This window comes from Myxine glutinosa, chromosome 12 (assembly GCF_964187855.1).
Source record: "Myxine glutinosa chromosome 12, kmMyxGlut1.1, whole genome shotgun sequence".
NCBI lineage: Eukaryota > Metazoa > Chordata > Myxini > Myxiniformes > Myxinidae > Myxine > Myxine glutinosa.
Window position 1 is genome coordinate 63,072,057 of NC_136272.1, and position 21,395 is coordinate 63,093,451.

The 21,395-nt window shown below is 42.9% G+C and overlaps 2 protein-coding genes across 2 annotated transcripts in view; both read right to left on the bottom strand.

Moving 5' to 3' along the window:
* Positions 1-2,071: 2,071 nt before the first annotated feature.
* LOC144888542 (uncharacterized) lies at positions 2,072-4,576 on the bottom strand. Its single transcript, XM_078766887.1, has 2 exons — positions 3,501-4,576; positions 2,072-2,874 (listed from the first exon to the last, which is right to left on the bottom strand). Exons 1-2 carry the CDS (start codon positions 4,544-4,546, stop codon positions 2,589-2,591), a joined length of 1,332 nt encoding a protein of 443 aa, XP_078623013.1. The 5' UTR covers positions 4,547-4,576; the 3' UTR covers positions 2,072-2,588.
* Positions 4,577-12,379: 7,803 nt separating this feature from the next.
* The window catches only part of LOC137437471 (MAP/microtubule affinity-regulating kinase 3-like), a 112,103-nt gene continuing 103,087 nt past the window's right edge, over positions 12,380-21,395 (bottom strand). Inside the window, exons 16-17 of the mRNA XM_068131823.2 lie at positions 16,303-16,566; positions 12,380-14,159 (exon numbers count right to left, since the gene is read on the bottom strand). Coding sequence (XP_067987924.1) covers positions 13,808-14,159; positions 16,303-16,566 — 616 coding nt within the window. The 3' untranslated portion in view covers positions 12,380-13,807. The remainder of the gene's footprint in view (positions 14,160-16,302; positions 16,567-21,395) is intronic.

The following is a 21,395-nucleotide window of genomic DNA, read 5'->3' on the forward strand; positions in this document are numbered from 1 at the left end:
ACATGCTGAGTCAACCCACCTGGTGTTATTTCAACGGCACGACAGGGGCTCAAACTCAAGACCCTAACATCTTAAGCCAGCCACCTTATCTGTGAAGCTAACACCAACAACAGCAGGCAATGATGGAGAAGCATTGCGAAAATGTTACGAAATGGAGAAAAACACGAGCGAGAATTGCTTTGCAATACATGACGTGTCCCCTACTGATGTGATATTTTTTCTAAGTCCAAAAACGGCATAACTGATCGATAACAGCTCTTCGACGACTACCGATATGCCTCCGCCAACATTATTACATCATTACACATACATGTTCCGATTTTCATTTAAATCCCTTTAGCTGTTCTCAAGTATCACATTTTTACCTGACATGACCTCTGACCTTTGATGCCGAAATCTAATCAATTCATCTTTGCATCATAATATGTACTTGTACCAAGTTTGGTAAAAATCTCATCACTGGTTCACAAGTTCGTGCAATAACAGATTTTTACCTGATTGGACCACTGATCTGAGACCTCTTGACCCCATAATGTAATCCATTTATCTTTGCATCATCATACATCCTTGTACCAAATTTGACTTGGTTCCCTCCAGCCGTACGTAAGTTATCGCGGTTATGAAAACCTATTACAGACTCTGACCTTTGACCTTTTGACCCCAAAATCTAATCAGTTCATCTTTACATCATGATAAATATCTGTACCACGTTTGACTAGAGAACGGCTGAAGGGATCCAAGTTATCGCTGCAACAAAATAATTGCAACTCAATGTGACCTCTAACCTTTGACATCTTGACCCCAAATCTAACCAGTTTATCTTTGCATCATAATATATAATTATCCCAGGTTTGGCGAAAATTCCATCACTGGTTCACAAGTTGTTCGGTAACGGAATTTTTATCTATCACCACTGACCTTTGACCTCTTGGCCCCATAATCGAATCCGTTCATCTTTGCGTCATTATACACATACTTGCACCAAATTTGACTTGGTACCCTTCAGTTATTCTTAAGTTATCGCGGTTATGAAAACCTATTACAGACTCTGACCTTTGACCTTTTGACCCCAAAATCTAATCAGTTCATCTTTACATCATGATAAATATCTGTACCACGTTTGAACTAGAGAACGGCTGAAGGGATCCAAGTTATCGCTGCAACAAAATAATTGCAACTCAATGTGACCTCTACCCTTTGACATCTTGACCCCAAATCTAACCAGTTTATCTTTGCATCATAATATATAATTATACCAAGTTTGGTGAAAATCCCATCACTGGTTCACAAGTTAGCTCGGAAAGAGAATATTTACCTAACGGGACACCAGAAATTTGCCCTTTGAACCACTGACCTCAATCTAATCAATAGAAGCCTTTTGGATTCTACCGAACAATGTCCCATGCATCAAGATCAAAAACAGAAGACAAGAGTTTCTTCAGCAGATTAGACAGTGAGGACCAGGGGGCATAGCTTTAGAGTCAAGAAGAGAGTTATGACGGCTTTTTCTCAGGGGTCTTTCACTCAGAGAGTAGTGAATGCATGGAATGATCTCCCTGCAAGAGCGGTGGGGGCAACCAGTAGATAGCTTTAAATTGGAATTGGATGGGTACTTGGATGCATTTGAGATTGAGGGGTACAACATTCTGACTTCGGTCGGCCAGAGTGGCTTCCTCTGTTTGGTGAATTCATAATTCAAGATGCTGTCTAAATGTTTTCACAAACCTTTTAATTTGAGACTTGCTGGATGCTCTCCTTGTTGCAGAATGTGTGCAGAACAGGCACCTTATCTGTAAGAAGGAATTTGTCCGCAGTTTTCTACAGAAAATGACTTTTCGTCAGATGTCCACGACATGGCATATGAATGTCACAGATTCAAGAAACTTGGCAGATACACTTTCTCCCTTAATTCATTTCAGACCTCCTGAAAAAAAACGAAAAAACTGTGAAGGTTATTAAACTTTTCCCGAGACCCACTTTTTGGGGTCACCCTGTATATTCTTGACCCCGACTCCCAGACCTGAGTCCTCCATGTGTTGATCAAAAGTAATTAAGCACTCAAGACAATTGATGAGTTTTAATTCTTTTTATTTTTCTTTTCTTCATTTTTATCTCGCACAGTTCGCTCCTGTTGAAAACCAAAAGGCAACTCTGATTTTAAATAGGCAGCCGCGGCCCGGCGCGGAGGCTGGGTTAGACAGGCTTAAAAAGCTCAAAGCACAGACAGGAAAATAAAAATAAAATAAAAATTATAGTAATAATAAATAAAAACGCAATCAGACACACCGACCGACAGAGGTGGTGGAAGAACGAATACTTATCGCTTCGCGCTCTGCATCAGCAGACTTTGCACTTCATTTGGCTGCACCATCATGAAGGGGAACTTAAAGAGCAACTGTCTCGATATTAAATATACAAGTTTGCTTATTATGGTTCGGCCGAAATCTCAAAAACAGATCGACAGTATTGAATTATATTGATAATAGCGACAGAATTTGGAGGAGCAAATGTCTCATGCAGCCGTTCGACGGAAGACCCCACAAGGGGACTGCATCTGCACCGGTGAAAGGCACACAGGTCATTCACCTTTACTTGTCCTTGGCAGCTGGTGTCTTGTCTGTCGCAAAAGAGGTTTTGGAAAAGAGCAGAAATTTTTTGACTTCCCTGCAAATAAATTTGGGATTGGTGAGAAACGTTTTGACTTTCCTGTAAATAAACTTGGAATTGGTGAGAAACTTTTTGACTTCCCAGTAAATAAACTTGGAATTGGTGAGAAACCTTTTGACTAACCCACAAATAAACTTGGGATTGGTGAGAAACTTTTTGACTTCCCAGTAAATAAACTTGGGATTGGTGAGAAACTTTTTGACTTCCCTGCAAATAAACTTGGAATTGGTGAGAAACGTTTTGACTTCCCAGTAAATAAACTTGGGATTAGTGAAAAACTTTGCGACTCACCCACAAATAAACTTGGAATTGGTGAGAACTTTTTGACTTCCCTGTAAATAAACTTGGGAATTGGTGAGAAACTTTTTGACTTCCCAGGAAATAAACTTGGAATTGGTGAGAAACTTTTTGACTTCCCAGTAAATAAACTTGGAATTGGTGAGAAACTTTTTGACTTCCCTGCAAATAAACTTGGAATTGGTGAGAAACTTTTTGCCTTCCCAGTAAATAAACTTGGAATTGGTGAGAAACTTTTTGACTAACCCACAAATAAACTTGGGATTGGTGAGAAACTTTTTGACTTCCATGCAAATAAACTTGGAATTGGTGAGAAACGTTTTGACTTCCCAGTAAATAAACTTGGAATTGGTGAGAAACTTTTTGACTAACCCACAAATAAACTTGGAATTGGTGAGAAACTTTTTGTCTTCCCTGCAAATAAACTTGGGATTGGTGAGAAACTTTTTGACTTCCCAGTAAATAAACTTGGAATTGGTGAGAAACTTTTTGACAAACCCACAAATAAACTTGGGATTGGTGAGAAACTTTTTGACTTTCCTGTAAATAAACTTGGGATTGGTGAGAAACTTTTTGACTTTCCTGTAAATAAACTTGGGATTGGTGAGAAACATTTTGACTTTCCTGTAAATAAACTTGGGATTGGTGAGAAACTTTTTGACTTTCCTGCAAATAAACTTGGGATTGGTGAGAAACTTTTTGACTTTCCTGTAAATAAACTTGGGATTGGTGAGAAACTTTTTGACTTTCCTGTAAATAAACTGGGAATTGGTGCGAAACATTTTGACTTTCCTGCAAATAAACTTGGGATTGGTGAGAAACTTTTTGACTTCCCAGTAAATAAACTTGGAATTGGTGAGAAACTTTTTGACTTTCCTGCAAATAAACTTGGGATTGGTGAGAAACATTTTGACTTTCCTGTAAATAAACTTCGAATTGGTGAGAAACTTTTTGACTTTCCTGTAAATAAACTTGGGATTGGTGAGAAACTTTTTGACTTTCCTGTAAATAAACTGGGAATTGGTGCGAAACATTTTGACTTTCCTGCAAATAAACTTGGGATTGGTGAGGAACTTTTTGACTTTCCTGTAAATAAACTTGGGATTGGTGAGAAACTTTTTGACTTTCCTGTAAATAAACTGGGAATTGGTGAGAAACATTTTGACTTTCCTGTAAATAAACTGGGAATTGGTGAGAAACCTTTTGACTTTCCTGTAAATAAACTTGGGAATTGGTGAGAAACATTTTGACTTTCCTGTAAATAAACTTGGGATTGGTGAGAAACTTTTTGACTTTCCTGTAAATAAACTGGGAATTGGTGAGAAACATTTTGACTTTCCTGCAAATAAACTTGGGATTGGTGAGAAACGTTTTGACTTTCCTGTAAATAAACTTCGAATTGGTGAGAAACTTTTTGACTTCCCAGTAAATAAACTTGGGATTGGTGAGAAACTTTTTGACTAACCCACAAATAAACTTGGAATTGGTGAGAAACATTTTGACTTTCCTGTAAATAAACTTGGAACTGGTGAGGAACTTTTTGACTTTCCTGTAAATAAACTTGGGAATTGGTGAGAAACATTTTGACTTTCCTGTAAATAAACTGGGAATTGGTGAGAAACATTTTGACTTTCCTGTAAATAAACTTGGGATTGGTGAGAAACATTTTGACTTTCCTGTAAATAAACTTGGGATTCGTGAAAAACTTTGCGACTCACCCACAAATAAACTTGGAATTGGTGAGAAACGTTTTGACTTTCCTGTAAATAAACTTGGGATTGGTGAGAAACATTTTGACTTTCCTGCAAATAAGCTTGGGATTGGTGAGAAACATTTTGACTTTCCTGCAAATAAACTTGGGATTGGTGAGAAACATTTTGACTTTCCTGCAAATAAACTTGGGATTGGTGAGAAACTTTTTGACTTTCCTGTAAATAAACTTGGGATTGGTGAGAAACTTTTTGACTAACCCACAAATAAACTTGGGATTGGTGAGAAACTTTTTGACTTCCCAGTAAATAAACTTGGAACTGGTGAGAAACTTTTTGACTTTCCTGTAAATAAACTTGGAATTGGTGAGAAACTTTTTGACTTTCCTGTAAATAAGCTTGGAATTGGTGAGAAACTTTTTGACTAACCCACAAATAAACTTGGGATTGGTGAGAAACTTTTTGACTTCCATGCAAATAAACTTGGAATTGCTGAGAAACGTTTTGACTTCCCAGTAAATAAACTTGGAATTGGTGAGAAACTTTTTGACTAACCCACAAATAAACTTGGGATTGGTGAGAAACTTTTTGACTTTCCTGTAAATAAACTTGGGATTGGTGAGAAACTTTTTGACTTTCCTGTAAATAAACTTGGGATTGGTGAGAAACTTTTTGACTTTCCTGTAAATAAACTTGGAATTGGTGAGAAACATTTTGACTTTCCTGTAAATAAACTTGGGAATTGGTGAGAAACATTTTGACACTCCTGTAAATAAACTTGGAACTGGTGAGGAACTTTTTGACTTTCCTGTAAATAAACTTGGGAATTGGTGAGAAACATTTTGACTTTCCTGTAAATAAACTGGGAATTGGTGAGAAACATTTTGACTTTCCTGTAAATAAACTTGGGATTGGTGAGAAACTTTTTGACTTTCCTGTAAATAAACTTGGGATTGGTGAGAAACTTTTTGACTTTCCTGTAAATAAACTTGGGATTGGTGAGAAACATTTTGACTTTCCTGTAAATAAACTTGGGATTGGTGAGAAACATTTTGACTTTCCTGTAAATAAACTTGGGATTAGTGAAAAACTTTGCGACTCACCCACAAATAAACTTGGAATTGGTGAGAAACGTTTTGACTTTCCTGTAAATAAACTTGGGATTGGTGAGAAACTTTTTGACTTTCCTGTAAATAAACTTGGGATTGGTGAGAAACTTTTTGACTTTCCTGCAAATAAACTTGGAATTGGTGAGAAACGTTTTGACTTTCCTGTAAATAAACTTGGGATTGGTGAGAAACATTTTGACTTTCCTGTAAATAAACTTGGAATTGGTGAGAAACTTTTTGACTTTCCTGTAAATAAACTTGGGATTGGTGAGAAACATTTTGACTTTCCTGTAAATAAACTTGGGATTGGTGAGAAACTTTTTGACTTTCCTGTAAATAAACTTGGGATTGGTGAGAAACATTTTGACTTTCCTGTAAATAAACTTGGGATTGGTGAGAAACATTTTGACTTTCCTGTAAATAAACTTGGGATTCGTGAAAAACTTTGCGACTCACCCACAAATAAACTTGGAATTGGTGAGAAACGTTTTGACTTTCCTGTAAATAAACTTGGGATTGGTGAGAAACTTTTTGACTTTCCTGTAAATAAACTTGGGATTGGTGAGAAACGTTTTGACTTTCCTGTAAATAAACTTGGGATTGGTGAGAAACTTTTTGACTTTCCTGCAAATAAACTTGGAATTGGTGAGAAACGTTTTGACTTTCCTGTAAATAAACTTGGGATTGGTGAGAAACATTTTGACTTTCCTGTAAATAAACTTGGAATTGGTGAGAAACTTTTTGACTTTCCTGTAAATAAACTTGGGATTGGTGAGAAACTTTTTGACTTTCCTGTAAATAAACTTGGGATTGGTGAGAAACATTTTGACTTTCCTGCAAATAAACTTGGGATTGGTGAGAAACTTTTTGACTTTCCTGTAAATAAGCTTGGGATTGGTGAGAAACTTTTTGACTAACCCACAAATAAACTTGGGATTGGTGAGAAACTTTCTGACTTTCCTGTAAATAAACTTGGGATTGGTGAGAAACTTTTTGACTTTCCTGCAAATAAACCTGGATTTGGTGAGAAACGTTTTGACTTTCCTGTAAATAAACTGGGAATTGGTGAGAAACATTTTGACTTTCCTGTAAATAAACTGGGAATTGGTGAGAAACCTTTTGACTTTCCTGTAAATAAACTTGGGATTGGTGAGAAACTTTTTGACTTTCCTGCAAATAAACCTGGGTTTGGTGAGAAACGTTTTGACTTACCCACAAATAAACTTGGGATTGGTGAGAAACTTTTTGACTTTCCTGCAAATAAACCTGGGTTTGGTGAGAAACGTTTTGACTTTCCTGTAAATAAACTGGGAATTGGTGAGAAACATTTTGACTTTCCTGTAAATAAACTGGGAATTGGTGAGAAACATTTTGACTTTCCTGCAAATAAACCTGGGTTTGGTGAGAAACGTTTTGACTAACCCACAAATAAACTTGGGATTGGTGAGAAACTTTTTGACTTTCCTGCAAATAAACTGGGAATTGGTGAGAAACATTTTGACTTTCCTGTAAATAAACTTGGAATTGGTGAGAAACCTTTTGACTTTCCTGTAAATAAACTTGGGATTGGTGAGAAACTTTTTGACTTTCCTGCAAATAAACCTGGGTTTGGTGAGAAACGTTTTGACTAACCCACAAATAAACTTGGGATTGGTGAGAAACTTTTTGACTTTCCTGCAAATAAACCTGGGTTTGGTGAGAAACGTTTTGACTTTCCTGTAAATAAACTGGGAATTGGTGAGAAACATTTTGACTTTCCTGTAAATAAACTGGGAATTGGTGAGAAACATTTTGACTTTCCTGTAAATAAACTTGGGAATTGGTGAGAAACCTTTTGACTTTCCTGTAAATAAACTTGGGATTGGTGAGAAACTTTTTGACTTTCCTGCAAATAAACCTGGGTTTGGTGAGAAACGTTTTGACTTTCCTGTAAATAAGCTTGGGATTGGTGAGAAACATTTTGACTTTCCTGTAAATAAACTTGGGAATTGGTGAGAAACCTTTTGACTTTCCTGTAAATAAACTTGGAATTGGTGAGAAACTTTTTGACTTTCCTGCAAATAAACCTGGGTTTGGTGAGAAACGTTTTGACTTTCCTGTAAATAAGCTTGGGATTGGTGAGAAACTTTTTGACTTTCCTGTAAATAAACTTGGGATTGGTGAGAAACTTTTTGACTTTCCTGTAAATAAACTTGGAATTGGTGAGAAACTTTTTGACTTTCCTGTAAATAAACTTGGAATTGGTGAGAAACTTTTTGACTTTCCTGTAAATAAACTTGGAATTGGTGAGAAACTTTTTGACTTTCCTGTAAATAAACTTGGAATTGGTGAGAAACTTTTTGACTTTCCTGTAAATAAACTTGGAATTGGTGAGAAACTTTTTGACTTTCCTGTAAATAAACTTGGAACTGGTGAGGAACTTTTTGACTTTCCTGTAAATAAGCTTGGGATTGGTGAGAAACTTTTTGACTTTCCTGTAAATAAACTTGGGATTGGTGAGAAACTTTTTGACTTTCCTGTAAATAAACCTGGGTTTGGTGAGAAACGTTTTGACTTTCCTGTAAATAAACTTGGGATTGGTGAGAAACTTTTTGACTTTCCTGTAAATAAACCTGGGTTTGGTGAGAAACGTTTTGACTTTCCTGTAAATAAGCTTGGGATTGGTGAGAAACATTTTGACTTTCCTGTAAATAAACTTGGGAATTGGTGAGAAACATTTTGACTTTCCTGTAAATAAACTTGGGAATTGGTGAGAAACATTTTGACTTTCCTGTAAATAAACTGGGAATTGGTGAGAAACATTTTGACTTTCCTGTAAATAAACTGGGAATTGGTGAGAAACATTTTGACTTTCCTGTAAATAAACTTGGAACTGGTGAGGAACTTTTTGACTTCCCTGTAAATAAACTTGGAATTGGTGAGAAACTTTTTGACTTTCCTGTAAATAAACTTGGAATTGGTGAGAAACTTTTTGACTTTCCTGTAAATAAACTTGGGAATTGGTGAGAAACATTTTGACTTTCCTGTAAATAAACTGGGAATTGGTGAGAAACATTTTGACTTCCCTGTAAATAAACTTGGAACTGGTGAGGAACTTTTTGACTTCCCTGTAAATAAACTTGGGATTGGTGAGAAACTTTTTGACTTCCCTGTAAATAAACTTGGGATTGGTGAGAAACTTTTTGACTAACCCACAAATAAACTTGGGATTGGTGAGAAACTTTTTGACTTTCCTGTAAATAAACTTGGGATTGGTGAGAAACTTTTTGACTAACCCACAAATAAACTTGGAATTGGTGAGAAACTTTTTGACTAACCCACAAATAAACTTGGGATTGGTGAGAAACTTTTTGACTTTCCTGTAAATAAACTTGGGATTGGTGAGAAACATTTTGACTTTCCTGTAAATAAACTTGGAATTGGTGAGAAACTTTTTGACTTTCCTGTAAATAAACTTGGGAATTGGTGAGAAACATTTTGACTTTCCTGTAAATAAACTGGGAATTGGTGAGAAACATTTTGACTTCCCTGTAAATAAACTTGGAACTGGTGAGGAACTTTTTGACTTCCCTGTAAATAAACTTGGGATTGGTGAGAAACTTTTTGACTTCCCTGTAAATAAACTTGGGATTGGTGAGAAACTTTTTGACTAACCCACAAATAAACTTGGGATTGGTGAGAAACTTTTTGACTAACCCACAAATAAACTTGGGATTGGTGAGAAACTTTTTGACTTTCCTGTAAATAAACTTGGGATTGGTGAGAAACTTTTTGACTTTCCTGTAAATAAACTTGGGATTGGTGAGAAACGTTTTGACTTTCCTGTAAATAAACTGGGAATTGGTGAGAAACTTTTTGACTTTCCTGTAAATAAACTGGGAATTGGTGAGAAACATTTTGACTTTCCTGTAAATAAACTGGGAATTGGTGAGAAACTTTTTGACTTTCCTGTAAATAAACTTGGGATTGGTGAGAAACTTTTTGACTAACCCACAAATAAACTTGGAATTGGTGAGAAACTTTTTGACTAACCCACAAATAAACTTGGGATTGGTGAGAAACTTTTTGACTTTCCTGTAAATAAACTTGGGATTGGTGAGAAACTTTTTGACTAACCCACAAATAAACTTGGGATTGGTGAGAAACTTTTTGACTAACCCACAAATAAACTTGGGATTGGTGAGAAACTTTTTGACTTTCCTGTAAATAAACTTGGGATTGGTGAGAAACTTTTTGACTTTCCTGTAAATAAACTTGGGATTGGTGAGAAACGTTTTGACTTTCCTGTAAATAAACTGGGAATTGGTGAGAAACTTTTTGACTTTCCTGTAAATAAACTGGGAATTGGTGAGAAACATTTTGACTTTCCTGTAAATAAACTGGGAATTGGTGAGAAACTTTTTGACTTTCCTGTAAATAAACTTGGGATTGGTGAGAAACTTTTTGACTAACCCACAAATAAACTTGGGATTGGTGAGAAACTTTTTGACTTTCCTGTAAATAAACTTGGAATTGGTGAGAAACTTTTTGACTAACCCACAAATAAACTTGGGATTGGTGAGGAACTTTTTGACTTTCCTGTAAATAAACTTGGAATTGGTGAGAAACTTTTTGACTAACCCACAAATAAACTTGGGATTGGTGAGAAACGTTTTGACTTTCCTGTAAATAAACTGGGAATTGGTGAGAAACTTTTTGACTTTCCTGTAAATAAACTGGGAATTGGTGAGAAACTTTTTGACTTTCCTGTAAATAAACTGGGAATTGGTGAGAAACATTTTGACTTTCCTGTAAATAAACTGGGAATTGGTGAGAAACTTTTTGACTTTCCTGTAAATAAACTTGGGATTGGTGAGAAACTTTTTGACTAACCCACAAATAAACTTGGGATTGGTGAGAAACTTTTTGACTTTCCTGTAAATAAACTTGGGATTGGTGAGAAACTTTTTGACTAACCCACAAATAAACTTGGGATTGGTGAGGAACTTTTTGACTTTCCTGTAAATAAACTTGGGATTGGTGAGGAACTTTTTGACTAACCCACAAATAAACTTGGGATTGGTGAGGAACTTTTTGACTTTCCTGTAAATAAACTTGGGATTGGTGAGAAACTTTTTGACTTTCCTGTAAATAAACTTGGGATTGGTGAGAAACTTTTTGACTTTCCTGTAAATAAACTGGGAATTGGTGAGAAACATTTTGACTTTCCTGTAAATAAACTGGGAATTGGTGAGAAACTTTTTGACTTTCCTGTAAATAAACTTGGGATTGGTGAGAAACTTTTTGACTAACCCACAAATAAACTTGGAATTGGTGAGAAACTTTTTGACTAACCCACAAATAAACTTGGGATTGGTGAGAAACTTTTTGACTTTCCTGTAAATAAACTTGGGATTGGTGAGAAACCTTGTGAAGCAAACCCCCTTTCCTTCCTTCAAATACACCTCGATTGTTCCACCACCAATTTTCATTCACCAGCATCAACAACTCCATGTTAAGCTTCAGAATTTAAATTGAAAAACGAGTGAAAATGGCCTCTTTAAGGAAGGGCAATCGGAATCGTCCTTCGGAAGGTGCAAAGCGTAAAAAGGGAGCCAGGTTTAATATCAGCATTTTCTTACCGATATCACAACATAACACCATGCAAGTTCGCAGAATATGCTCGTCTTCATTGGGATGAAGGCCCTTTGTCGGAGAGAAACCTGCACAGAATTACGAGTTTACCCTATAACCCCACCTGCCTCGGTGAAGGCCTGCACACAATGCTGGAGTTGGGTTCACGGCCACGGCGACTCACTGCGTGTCTCACAGGCAGTTATCACAAAAACAAAAATTATTGCAGATTGCTCACATGTCCGGCTTCAACCACCGGTACGAAAGAAGAGGGGGAAAAACGATATTTCTGCGACGCGGGAGTAAAGATGCGAGTTTAGAGCAAAGACTGTAAACTGGTGCCCAATGGGTAACTGAAAGGCTGTGCTTGTTGACAATGTTTTGATCCTGATAATAATATCGACAAAGAGACACGCAGACCGACAGAGAGACATGCGAGACAGAGACTCTGATCGAGAAAGAGACAGAGACACACATACATACTGGATAGGTAGGGAGAGTTCATTGGGGAGGGAGGGGGAGAGTGAAGGGGGGACCAGAGTGGAGGGAGAGTGGGTGGGTTACAGAGAGATTGTATTGTGGGGTGGAGGGAGAGTGGAGGGAGAGTGGAGACTGGAGGGAGAGTGGAGACAGGAGGGAGAGTGGAGGGGTTGAAGGAGAGTGGAGGGAGAGTAGAGGGAGAGTGGAGGGTGGAGGTGTTTATGAGAGTGGAGGGAGAGTGGAGGGTGGAGGTGTTTATGGAGAGTGGAGGGGTGGAAGGAGAGTTGAGGGAGAGTGGAGGGAGAGTACAGGGAGAGTGGAGAATGGAAGGGTTTAGGCAGAGTGGAGGGGTGGAAGGAGAGTGGAGACTGGAGGGAGAGTGGAGACTGGAGGGAGAGTGGAGGGGTTGAAGGAGAGTGGAGGGAGAGTGGAGGGTGGAGGTGTTTATGGAGAGTGGAGGGAGAGGGGAGGGTGGAGGTGTTTATGGAGAGTGGAGGGAGAGTGGAGGGGTGGAAGGAGAGTCGAGGGAGAGTGGAGGGAGGAGGGGTGGAAGGAGAGTCGAGGGAGAGTGGAGGGAGAGTAGAGGGAGAGTGGAGGGAGAGTAGAGGGAGAGTGGAGAATGGAAGGGTTTAGGCAGAGTGGAGGGGTGGAAGGATAGTGGAGGGAGAGTGGAGGGAGAGTGGAGGGAGAGTGGAGAGTGGAGGCATTTAGGCAGAGTGGAGGGAGAGTAGAGGGAGAATGGAGGGAGAGTGGAGGTGTTTCGGCAGGGTGGAGGGAGAGTAGAGGGAGAGTAGAGGGAGAGTAGCAGGAGAATGTAGGGAGAGTGTAGGGAGAGTAGCGGGAGAGTAGCAGGAGAATGTAGGGAGAGTGTAGGGAGAGTGTAGGGAGAGTGTAGGGAGAGTGTAGGGAGAGTGTAGGGAGAGTAGTGGGAGAGTGGATGGAGAGTGGAGGGAGAGTAGAGGGAGAATGGAAGGAGAGTGGAGGTGTTTAGGCAGAGTGGAGGGGGAGTGGAGGGAGAGTAGAGGGAGAATGGAGGTGTTTAGGCAGAGTGTAGGGAGAATGGAGGGAGAATGGAGGGAGAGTGGAGGGGTGGAAGGAGAGTGGAGGTGTTTAGGCAGAGTGGAGGGAGAGTGGAAGGAGAGTTGCGGGAGAGTGGAGGTGTTTAGGAAGAATGGAAGCAAAGTGGAGGCAGAGTGGAGGAGTGGAAGGAGATTGCATTGTACGCCCTGTGTCACTGGCTTTATAACAAAATGGTGGCTGCAAGATGGTGCTCAACATGATGGACAATGGATGAGGAGTACATGGAGATGCACAAACACCAAACTCCGAAGCGGACAATAAATAGTGGCCTTGTAAATAAGGGGACAGCAAGAGGATAAGCATGGGAGATGGTGGGAGGTGGAAGGAAGGAGCTTAAATCGCTGCAACTTTTGCAACCTGTCACTGCAATGCTTCTCTGTGACACCTAATGAAAAGATTGAGAAGAGGAAGAATTGTCAGGATGACAAAGATTATTGGGTTAATATGATAAGGACTCCCCGAGAAGCGACTCCATCTGCGATAACCACGTTAGGCCCACCAAGTGCACCCTCACAGTTAGCAGAGCTGAGGGATGGAACGTCGGTCGCGATTGACCATCGGAGAATCACAAAACTCCCCGTGTACACAAAGGATCAGTAGCTCAATGCCTTGTTAATACAATAGTTAGAGAACAATGATCCATAGATTGGGGGATGTCACACAACCAAATACTTCACGTTCTCTACATTACTCCAGGAATGAAGAATCTTGTCCACGATACCAAGCTCCCACATCACTTCCTATGCGGCTCATTTCCATGGGTTCAACTCCTTCATTTGTCCTCCGTATATCATCGTACGGTCGTTATGGATACACGTCTCTCTCGATCTAATTCCTTTCTTCCCAGCATAGTCACAGCTTGAGTTCATTGGCGATGCGTGACGCCACATTCTTGAAGGCAATGGATGTGCCCGAGATGCGCTTGAAACGAACGCCGTTAAGAGAGAGCCGAGGCAGTTTACACACCTCCATCTCCCACTGAACAAGGTCGTCTGCTCGTCCGTCCCCGTGCACGCAGTACAGCAGGAAGGGCTCGCGTTGCTCGTAGTCACAAGCGTGCACATCCAGCGCCTTGCGGATCTCCTGCATCATGGCCTCTGGCTCCATCGCGCTCGTTGTCTTCATGCTCCACGTGAAGCGCAGCGAGCGAGGTTTCAACTCCCGACCTTCCTCCCGGTACTCGGCACCCAAAGGGACTTGACGGCTGGGGGAGATAAATAGTTTTCAATAATAATATAAAAAGTTATGAGCTCAGGGGGACCTATCTCACAAAAGGTACAGGACTACCACCAAATATGAGAATTAAAAAGTGCATCAACTGTCGAAACTGGCCCTTTGTAAAAATGAATCAGATTTGGACTCGTCCAGCCGATTCTACCTCCCAATCAAACTTAGCAGCTGAGGGAACAATGCAATTCATGTCATGAAGCAACTTTCAGGATACACCTGAGAAGTTAACACCACATTTTTCCAATATCTGGGTTTATTTTCTCTATTAGTTTCTCAAAATATCCATCTAAACTGTAATTAGTGGGAATCACAGTGACACAACTACAAATCAAACATACAGTCACGTGAAAAAGTAAGTACACCCCATGTAAAGTTTTGACTTTTTCAACATATTTCAACATACAGCTATTTGATCTTCATTTCAACAATATTGATAGATAAAGGTGATATAATATAACAAATATCATGAAACATTCACATTTTGTAGTCCATTGTATAATTTAAATAAACATCAATGCAAATTTCGCATGTGGAAAAAGTAAGTACACCCTTGGCTCTAATAGGTGGTATTGCCCCCTTTGGCAGAAACAACCTCAAGTAGGCGTTTCTTATAACTGTCTACGAGTCTCTGACATCGACTGGGAGAAATTTTTGCCCACTCGTCCATGCAAAATTCTTTCAGCTGTGCGATGTTTGAGGGGTTTCTTGCACGCACAGCTCGTTTCAAATCCCCCCACAACATCTCGATGGGATTTAGATCCGGGCTTTGACTTGGCCATTCCAGAACCCTCCATTTCTTTCTTTTCAGCCATTCCTTGGTGGATTTACTGGTATGTTTGTTTAGGGTCATTGTCATGTTGCAAGGTCCACCTTCAGTTGAGCTTCAACTTTCTTACAGATGGCCTCACATTATCCTCAAGCACCCTCTGGTACAATGAAGAATTCATAGTGGATTCTATGATGGTGAGCTGCCCCGATGCAGCAAAGCTGCCCCAAACCATAATATTTCCACCACCATGCTTTACAGTTGGTATCAGGTTCTTGTGGTCAAATGCTGTCTTTGGTTTTCGCCAAACATGTCTTCTGGTACTGTGGCCAAATAGCTCTACCTTTGACTCATCTGTCCAGAGCACATTGTTCCAGAAGTGCTGGTTTTTGCCTCGGTGTTCATTGGCAAACTTTAGTCTTGCCCTGATGTTCTTTCTGGACAGCAAAGGTTTCCTCCTGGCACACCTCCCATGTAGATCAAATTTGTGCAGCCTCTTTCTAATGGTAGACTCGTGCACTTTGGCATCAACAGTGGCAAGAGCTACCTGTAGGTCCCGTGATGACATTCTGGGGTTCTTAGAAACTTATTTCAGCATCTTGCGGTCTGCTCTCGGGCTGAACTTGCTGGGGAGGCCTGGCCTGAACAAGTTGGCTGTTGTTTGGAATCTTCTCCACTTGTAGATGATCTTCCGGACAGTCTAATGATTGATTTCAAATTGTTTGGAGATCTTTTAAAATCCCTTCCCAGACTCGTAGGCATCTATAACCTTCTTTCTGAAGACCTCAGAGAGCTCTTTTGATCGAGGCATGGTGATGCCGCACAATTCAACAACAAAGAGCAAACCAAACTAAATGTCTGAGGTTTAAATAAGACAAGTTCCTCCAAGATCCTCTCTAACGATGTTCTAATCATTTACACCTGAGCTGGTGCACCTGATTCTAATTTTAGGTATTTGAAGTAGTGATAAATTTAGGGGTGTACTTACTTTTTCCACATGCAAAATTTGCATTTATGTTTATTTAAATTATACAATGGACTACAAAATGTAAATGTTTCATGATATTTGTTATATTATATCACCTTTATCTATCAATATTGTTGAAATGAAGATCAAATAGCTGCATGTTGAAAAATGTTGAAAAAGTCAAAACTTTACATGGGGTGGGTGTACTTACTTTTTCACGTGACTGTATATTTCCCCTAAAATCTTCATTCCCACATAATTGCACTCCAAATTAACCCGAACCTTTTCTTTTATATTAGTTGAACCCTCCAAAGAACATGCTCCTGGAACACAGATCAAAAAAAGAAATAAAATTAAAGACATAAATTCCATCCAAGGAACCACCTGCGTCCAAACTTGGACGTAATCTTGCTGAAGATGCCTGGCACAGGTCCCCGGCGTGAGGGTGTGAGCGGGGCCTGATCATGAGAGAGGCTTGGAGAGGCAGGCGGCCCATTATGCGTGGCATGCCGGCGTTCCCTTAGCTGCCCGCCATGGAAGGTGCTGCGACTGGCGGTGCCGCGGGGAAAGCGGCTGCGCTCTGGAGTACCGGCTGAGATAGTGTGTGCCGAAGGAGATGAGACGGGTGCGCGTGCGCTGGGCGATGTGCTGATGAAGGAAACAAAGGAACAGAGTTGTGTAGTGAGAACAGGTTCCATTAATTTAAGTAGGAGCTATGGATTCTGTTTAGCAATAATTTAACATGGTACTACCGAGTACTGTGCAATATGGCTGAACGGCAGTTAAAATCCGCAGCCCTTGCTTACGCTACTTTAACTATACTATTGAGCTACAATCAGAGCTTACAGGAACTCACAATGCTGATGGACATATGCACACAAGATTTAACACGTTCAAGTGGAAAGGGATTTGTTTACCTCCAAAACATGCCCAATAAATCTTACAGGGATGTATAACAAGCAAATATAACAGAGGATGGTGATTGATAAACATCTCCACATTGGTATCCTCTACCAAACTTACTTCAGGTCCAATGAACCGGGTTTGTCTTAAGCTTTTCTACTCTTTCAGAATATTTCATTATTTATAGAACTAGTGGGCACTCGGCCCACCTGCGGTGGGCAATGTGCTACGGCGCATTCTTGAGAATACACCTTATAATTTTGGTCATTTTTGAAATGCATTTTATTGATCTAACATATCATACTCCATGCGATCGCATTCAAACCTTGCAACACAATCTTGTTACGTCTATTGTGATGACGTTTTATGCTGATACAAACGGTGCCAATGGAAAGAAAAACATGTTCATTAAACATTTCATCATATATAATGTTTAATTATTCTCATTCTTAATGGTTTGTGTAGTGAAATCGTATTCGTACTGAACCCGGGGTGTTGCTCGCTGCACGTTGACACCGCTAGGGGCGTGTCTATAAGACCCGCTGCTGCGAACGGTGCTCCGGAGACTTCTCCTGTGACATGTTACATCGGTAGCCTCGCTAACGGTACGCCTGTATAGGATATCCAGCTTGCTTGCATTGAATGATATGATTGGACCCATGAGATGTCGCATCGTATACTTATTGTGTATTTTTACTTTACAGGATGATGTGATGATCTAAATGCAATTAAACCAACCATTGGACTAAAGTTGTGTGGACCTGATTGGTTTTACACAACACTTAATTGCATTTAAGATCCATGGCTGGCAACAAGACGCTGACGGTGTCCATCTTCAGCGCCGACCCGCAAGCCGCGGATGGTGGCTTGCAGCTGAAGCACTGGCTCAGACAATTGCAGAATCTTTTTGATGAGCCTGAGACCGCACCGACGGCTGCCGCGAAGCTAGCAACTCTCCATGCAAAAATCGACTACCGGGTGTACAACGCTATCGCTCAATGCGCGACGTACGACCTCTCCATCGCCGAGCTCAAACGGCTATACATAAAGGAAAAAAGCCCGGTGTACGCACGCTATTTGTTGCAAACGCGACGCCAGCAACCCAACGAGGCGATGGATCACTACGCCCAGGAGCTCCAGCAGCTTTTGCTGGACAGCGTCAGAGAGCCACGGACTCCCGCGCAGGCTCAGGATGATCGTCTTTTAGATGCCTTCATTGCTGGGGTCTCCTCCCAGGAACTAAGGCTCAAACTCTTGGAGAAGACCGACCTGACCTTCGCTACGGCACTCGAGCAAGCGACGGTATACACCGAAGCGCGGATGCAATCGAACACCTATGATCGCACGCGCCTTTTGGCGGGCACCACACTACACGCCCGGCCGGAGAGCGCTACCGCCGAGGACGCGGATCCGCTCGCTGAACTCCGGGATGCACCGGAGGAAGACCCAGCCCTGACGGCTGCCGTTACAACCAGACCCAAGGCCTTGCGCGGGGCCGCATGCTTTTTCTGTGGGGGGCCACGTCATGCCCGGGTCGTGTGTCCGGCACGAGACGCTATATGCCATTTGTGCTCGCTAAAGGGACATTACGCGAAAGTGTGCAGGAAAACGGCACGCGGCTCGCGGCTCATTGACTCGCGCAGTCGCGGCCGCGCGGGCGCAGCGACCTTGAATGGGCTCATTGCGGAGCCCGCGAGCCGAGCCCGACACCCGGCGCCTTACCCGACTTCGAAGGGGAGGGCCCCTCTCTGCGGACCCCTGGGCGCTCAGACGTCCTTGGCGGGCGTCACCGGACAGCCACCACCGTCTCATTCTCCATCGGGCACAAAGGCCGTGTCCTTGGCCAAACTCCGGGCCACGCAAGGGGCTTTGAAACCTCGCCAAGCCCCAGTGGAACGTACTCCTCGAGTCGTCCACGAGCTAACAGCGGCCCACGCCCCGACAAAGGAGATAAGGGAGCTTTCAAATACTACGGAGGCCTTTTGCTGCCAAAAATGTCAAAAGGCGATTTCGAATACTACGGAAGCCTTTTTCTGCCAAAAATGTCAAAAGGCGACTTCGGATACTACGGAAGCCTTTTTCTGCCAAAAGTGTCAAAAGGCGATTTCAAATACTACGGAGGCCTTTTCTCGTCAGAATTGTCAGATTTTGAATCGCGAAACACCGGAATGCTGGGGAAAGCCCTCTGATGACGATAATGGATTCCCCATGGTCAACGCAGACTCCGGCCACGACCGCAAAACTGCTGCTGGCGTAGGATCCACCCGCGAGGCTGGTCCGACCCATTCGGGGGGCTCAGTCCCGCTCCCAGCAGCCTCGTCTGGCCTGGCTCAAGCCCTTATTCCCCTCATGGTTGAAGGCCATTGTGTTCAGGCCTTGGTGGATACAGGATCTACGGATAGTTTTATCGACCAGCGACTTGTGCTCAGGCATGGATGGCGGATCTGGCGGTCTACGAGACGAATCTTCATGGCTTCCCAGGGGCTTCGGCTCAGCACGAAGGGGGAATGCCGATTGAAACTCGTGCTAAAGGGACGGGTTTTCCCTGATGTACACCTTATGGTTTTACCCGCATTATGTGCTGATATTCTGTTAGGACACGATTTTCTTAAGCTGCATGGACGTCTGGTAATGGAATTTGGTGGGCCTGACACTCTTGTTGTGGGGGCGGACGACGCGCTTGCGGTGTGCGCCCTAGCGCAAATGGACGTCCAGCCGCTTTCGCTGTTCCCCAATCTAACCTCCGACTGCACCCCTGTCGCGGTAAAATCACGACGCTACTCTCGCGCTGACATGCAATTCATTGCGGACGAAACGGCTCAGCTCTTGAAAGACGGCATCATAGAACCTAGTAGGTCGCCGTGGCGCGCCCAGGTCTTGGTGGTGCGCAGCGAGGCCCATCGCAGACGCATGGTCATCGACTATTCCCAAACGATTAACCGCTTTACACAGCTGGATGCCTACCCCCTTCCGGGGATGGACGCGCTAGTGCAACAGGTGTCCCAGTATTCGGTCTATAGCACTCTCGATCTCCGTAGTGCGTACCACCAGATCCCTATCTCTAGGGCGGATCGTATCTATACCGCATTTGAGTCGGGGCAGCGGTTGTACCAATTTACGCGATTGCCTTTTGGGGTAACGAACGGGGTCGCTTGTTTCCAGAGGGCCATGGATGACCTCGTTGCGCGGGAGCACTTAACCGATGTTTTCGTCTACCTCGATAATCTTACGGTTTGTGGATATGACCAAGGGCACCATGATGCTAATCTGAAGCGCTTCCTCGAGGTCGCGCAGCGGTATCACTTAACTATGAACGAGGATAAGTGCCAATACTCCCTACGCACGATAGATCTTCTGGGGTACACCGTGACCCATGGCTCTGTCGCTCCGGATAAGGAGCGTCTGCGACCTTTGCTCGACATGGCCCCTCCCTGCGATCGGGCGTCCCTGAAGCGCGCCCTTGGGCTGTTCGCCCATTACTCCAAATGGGTGCAAAGTTTCTCCGCGAAACTTCGCCCCCTTGTGGCCTGCGACACCTTCCCCCTGAGTTCGGCCGCATTGACGGCCTTTGAAGGCGTTAAGACCGACATCGCCCGAGCCGCCGTGGCGACAATCGACGAGAGCGGCTCATTCGTCCTCGAAAGTGACGCCTCGGATCAGGCCATCGCGGCGACCCTCTCCCAAGGGGGGCGTCCCGTGGCTTTCTTTTCACGGCCTCTTACCACTGCTGAGCGGAGGCACTCGTCCGTTGAAAAGGAAGCATATGCGATCGTCGAGTCTATTCGGCGATGGCGCCCGTACCTACTCGGGCGGGGCTTCCAAATCATCACGGACCAGCAAAGCGTTGCGTTCATGTACGACACCTTACACGCCCAGCGCATTAAGAACGAGAAAATCACTCGCTGGCGTATCGAACTCGCCGACTTCTGTTACACCATCAAATATCGCCCGGGGAAGGATAACCAGGCCGCCGATGCCTTATCACGACCGGCTACATGTGCTGGTATCACCTCTTTGGAGGGCCTACGGGTGCTGCATGCCACTGCGGGCCATCCCGGCATAACGCGTTTCGCTCATTTTGTGCGGAGTGGGAATCTCCCATACTCGATTGACGATATCCGCCGTATCTGTCGCGACTGCGCTATCTGCGCGGAAATCAAACCGCGTTTCTATAACCCTCCCATGGGGACTCTGGTGAAGGCTACACGCCCGTGGGAACGCTTGGCGATGGATTTCAAGGGCCCATTGCCAGTGTCGAGCGGCTCTCGCTATCTGCTCACTATCGTTGATGAGTACTCGCGATTCCCCTTTGCTTATACGTGCGCGGATATGACTGCTGCCACGGTGATGCGATGCTTACAGAACTTGTTCTCAATGTTCGGTTACCCGGCCTATGTCCATACCGACCGGGGTGTGGTCTTCTTGTCTCAGGAGGTGCGTGGCTATCTGCTCCAAAATAACATTGCGTCTAGTTACACCACGCCGTACAGACCCCAGGCTAATGGGCAGATCGAACGCTTCAACGGGATTATCTGGAGGGCCGTCATGCTCCACCTCCGGACCCTCGGCCGGGG

Coding starts and splice junctions, on each gene's coding strand:
- LOC144888542 (XM_078766887.1), bottom strand. CDS start 4,546: ATGTTTCTCACCAATTCCCAAGTTTATTTACAGGAAAGTCAAAAAGTT. Junction 2,875..3,500: donor CCAAGTTTATTTACAGGAAA/GTCAAAAAGTTT, acceptor GTTTATTTGCAG/GGAAGTCAAAAAGTTTCTCA.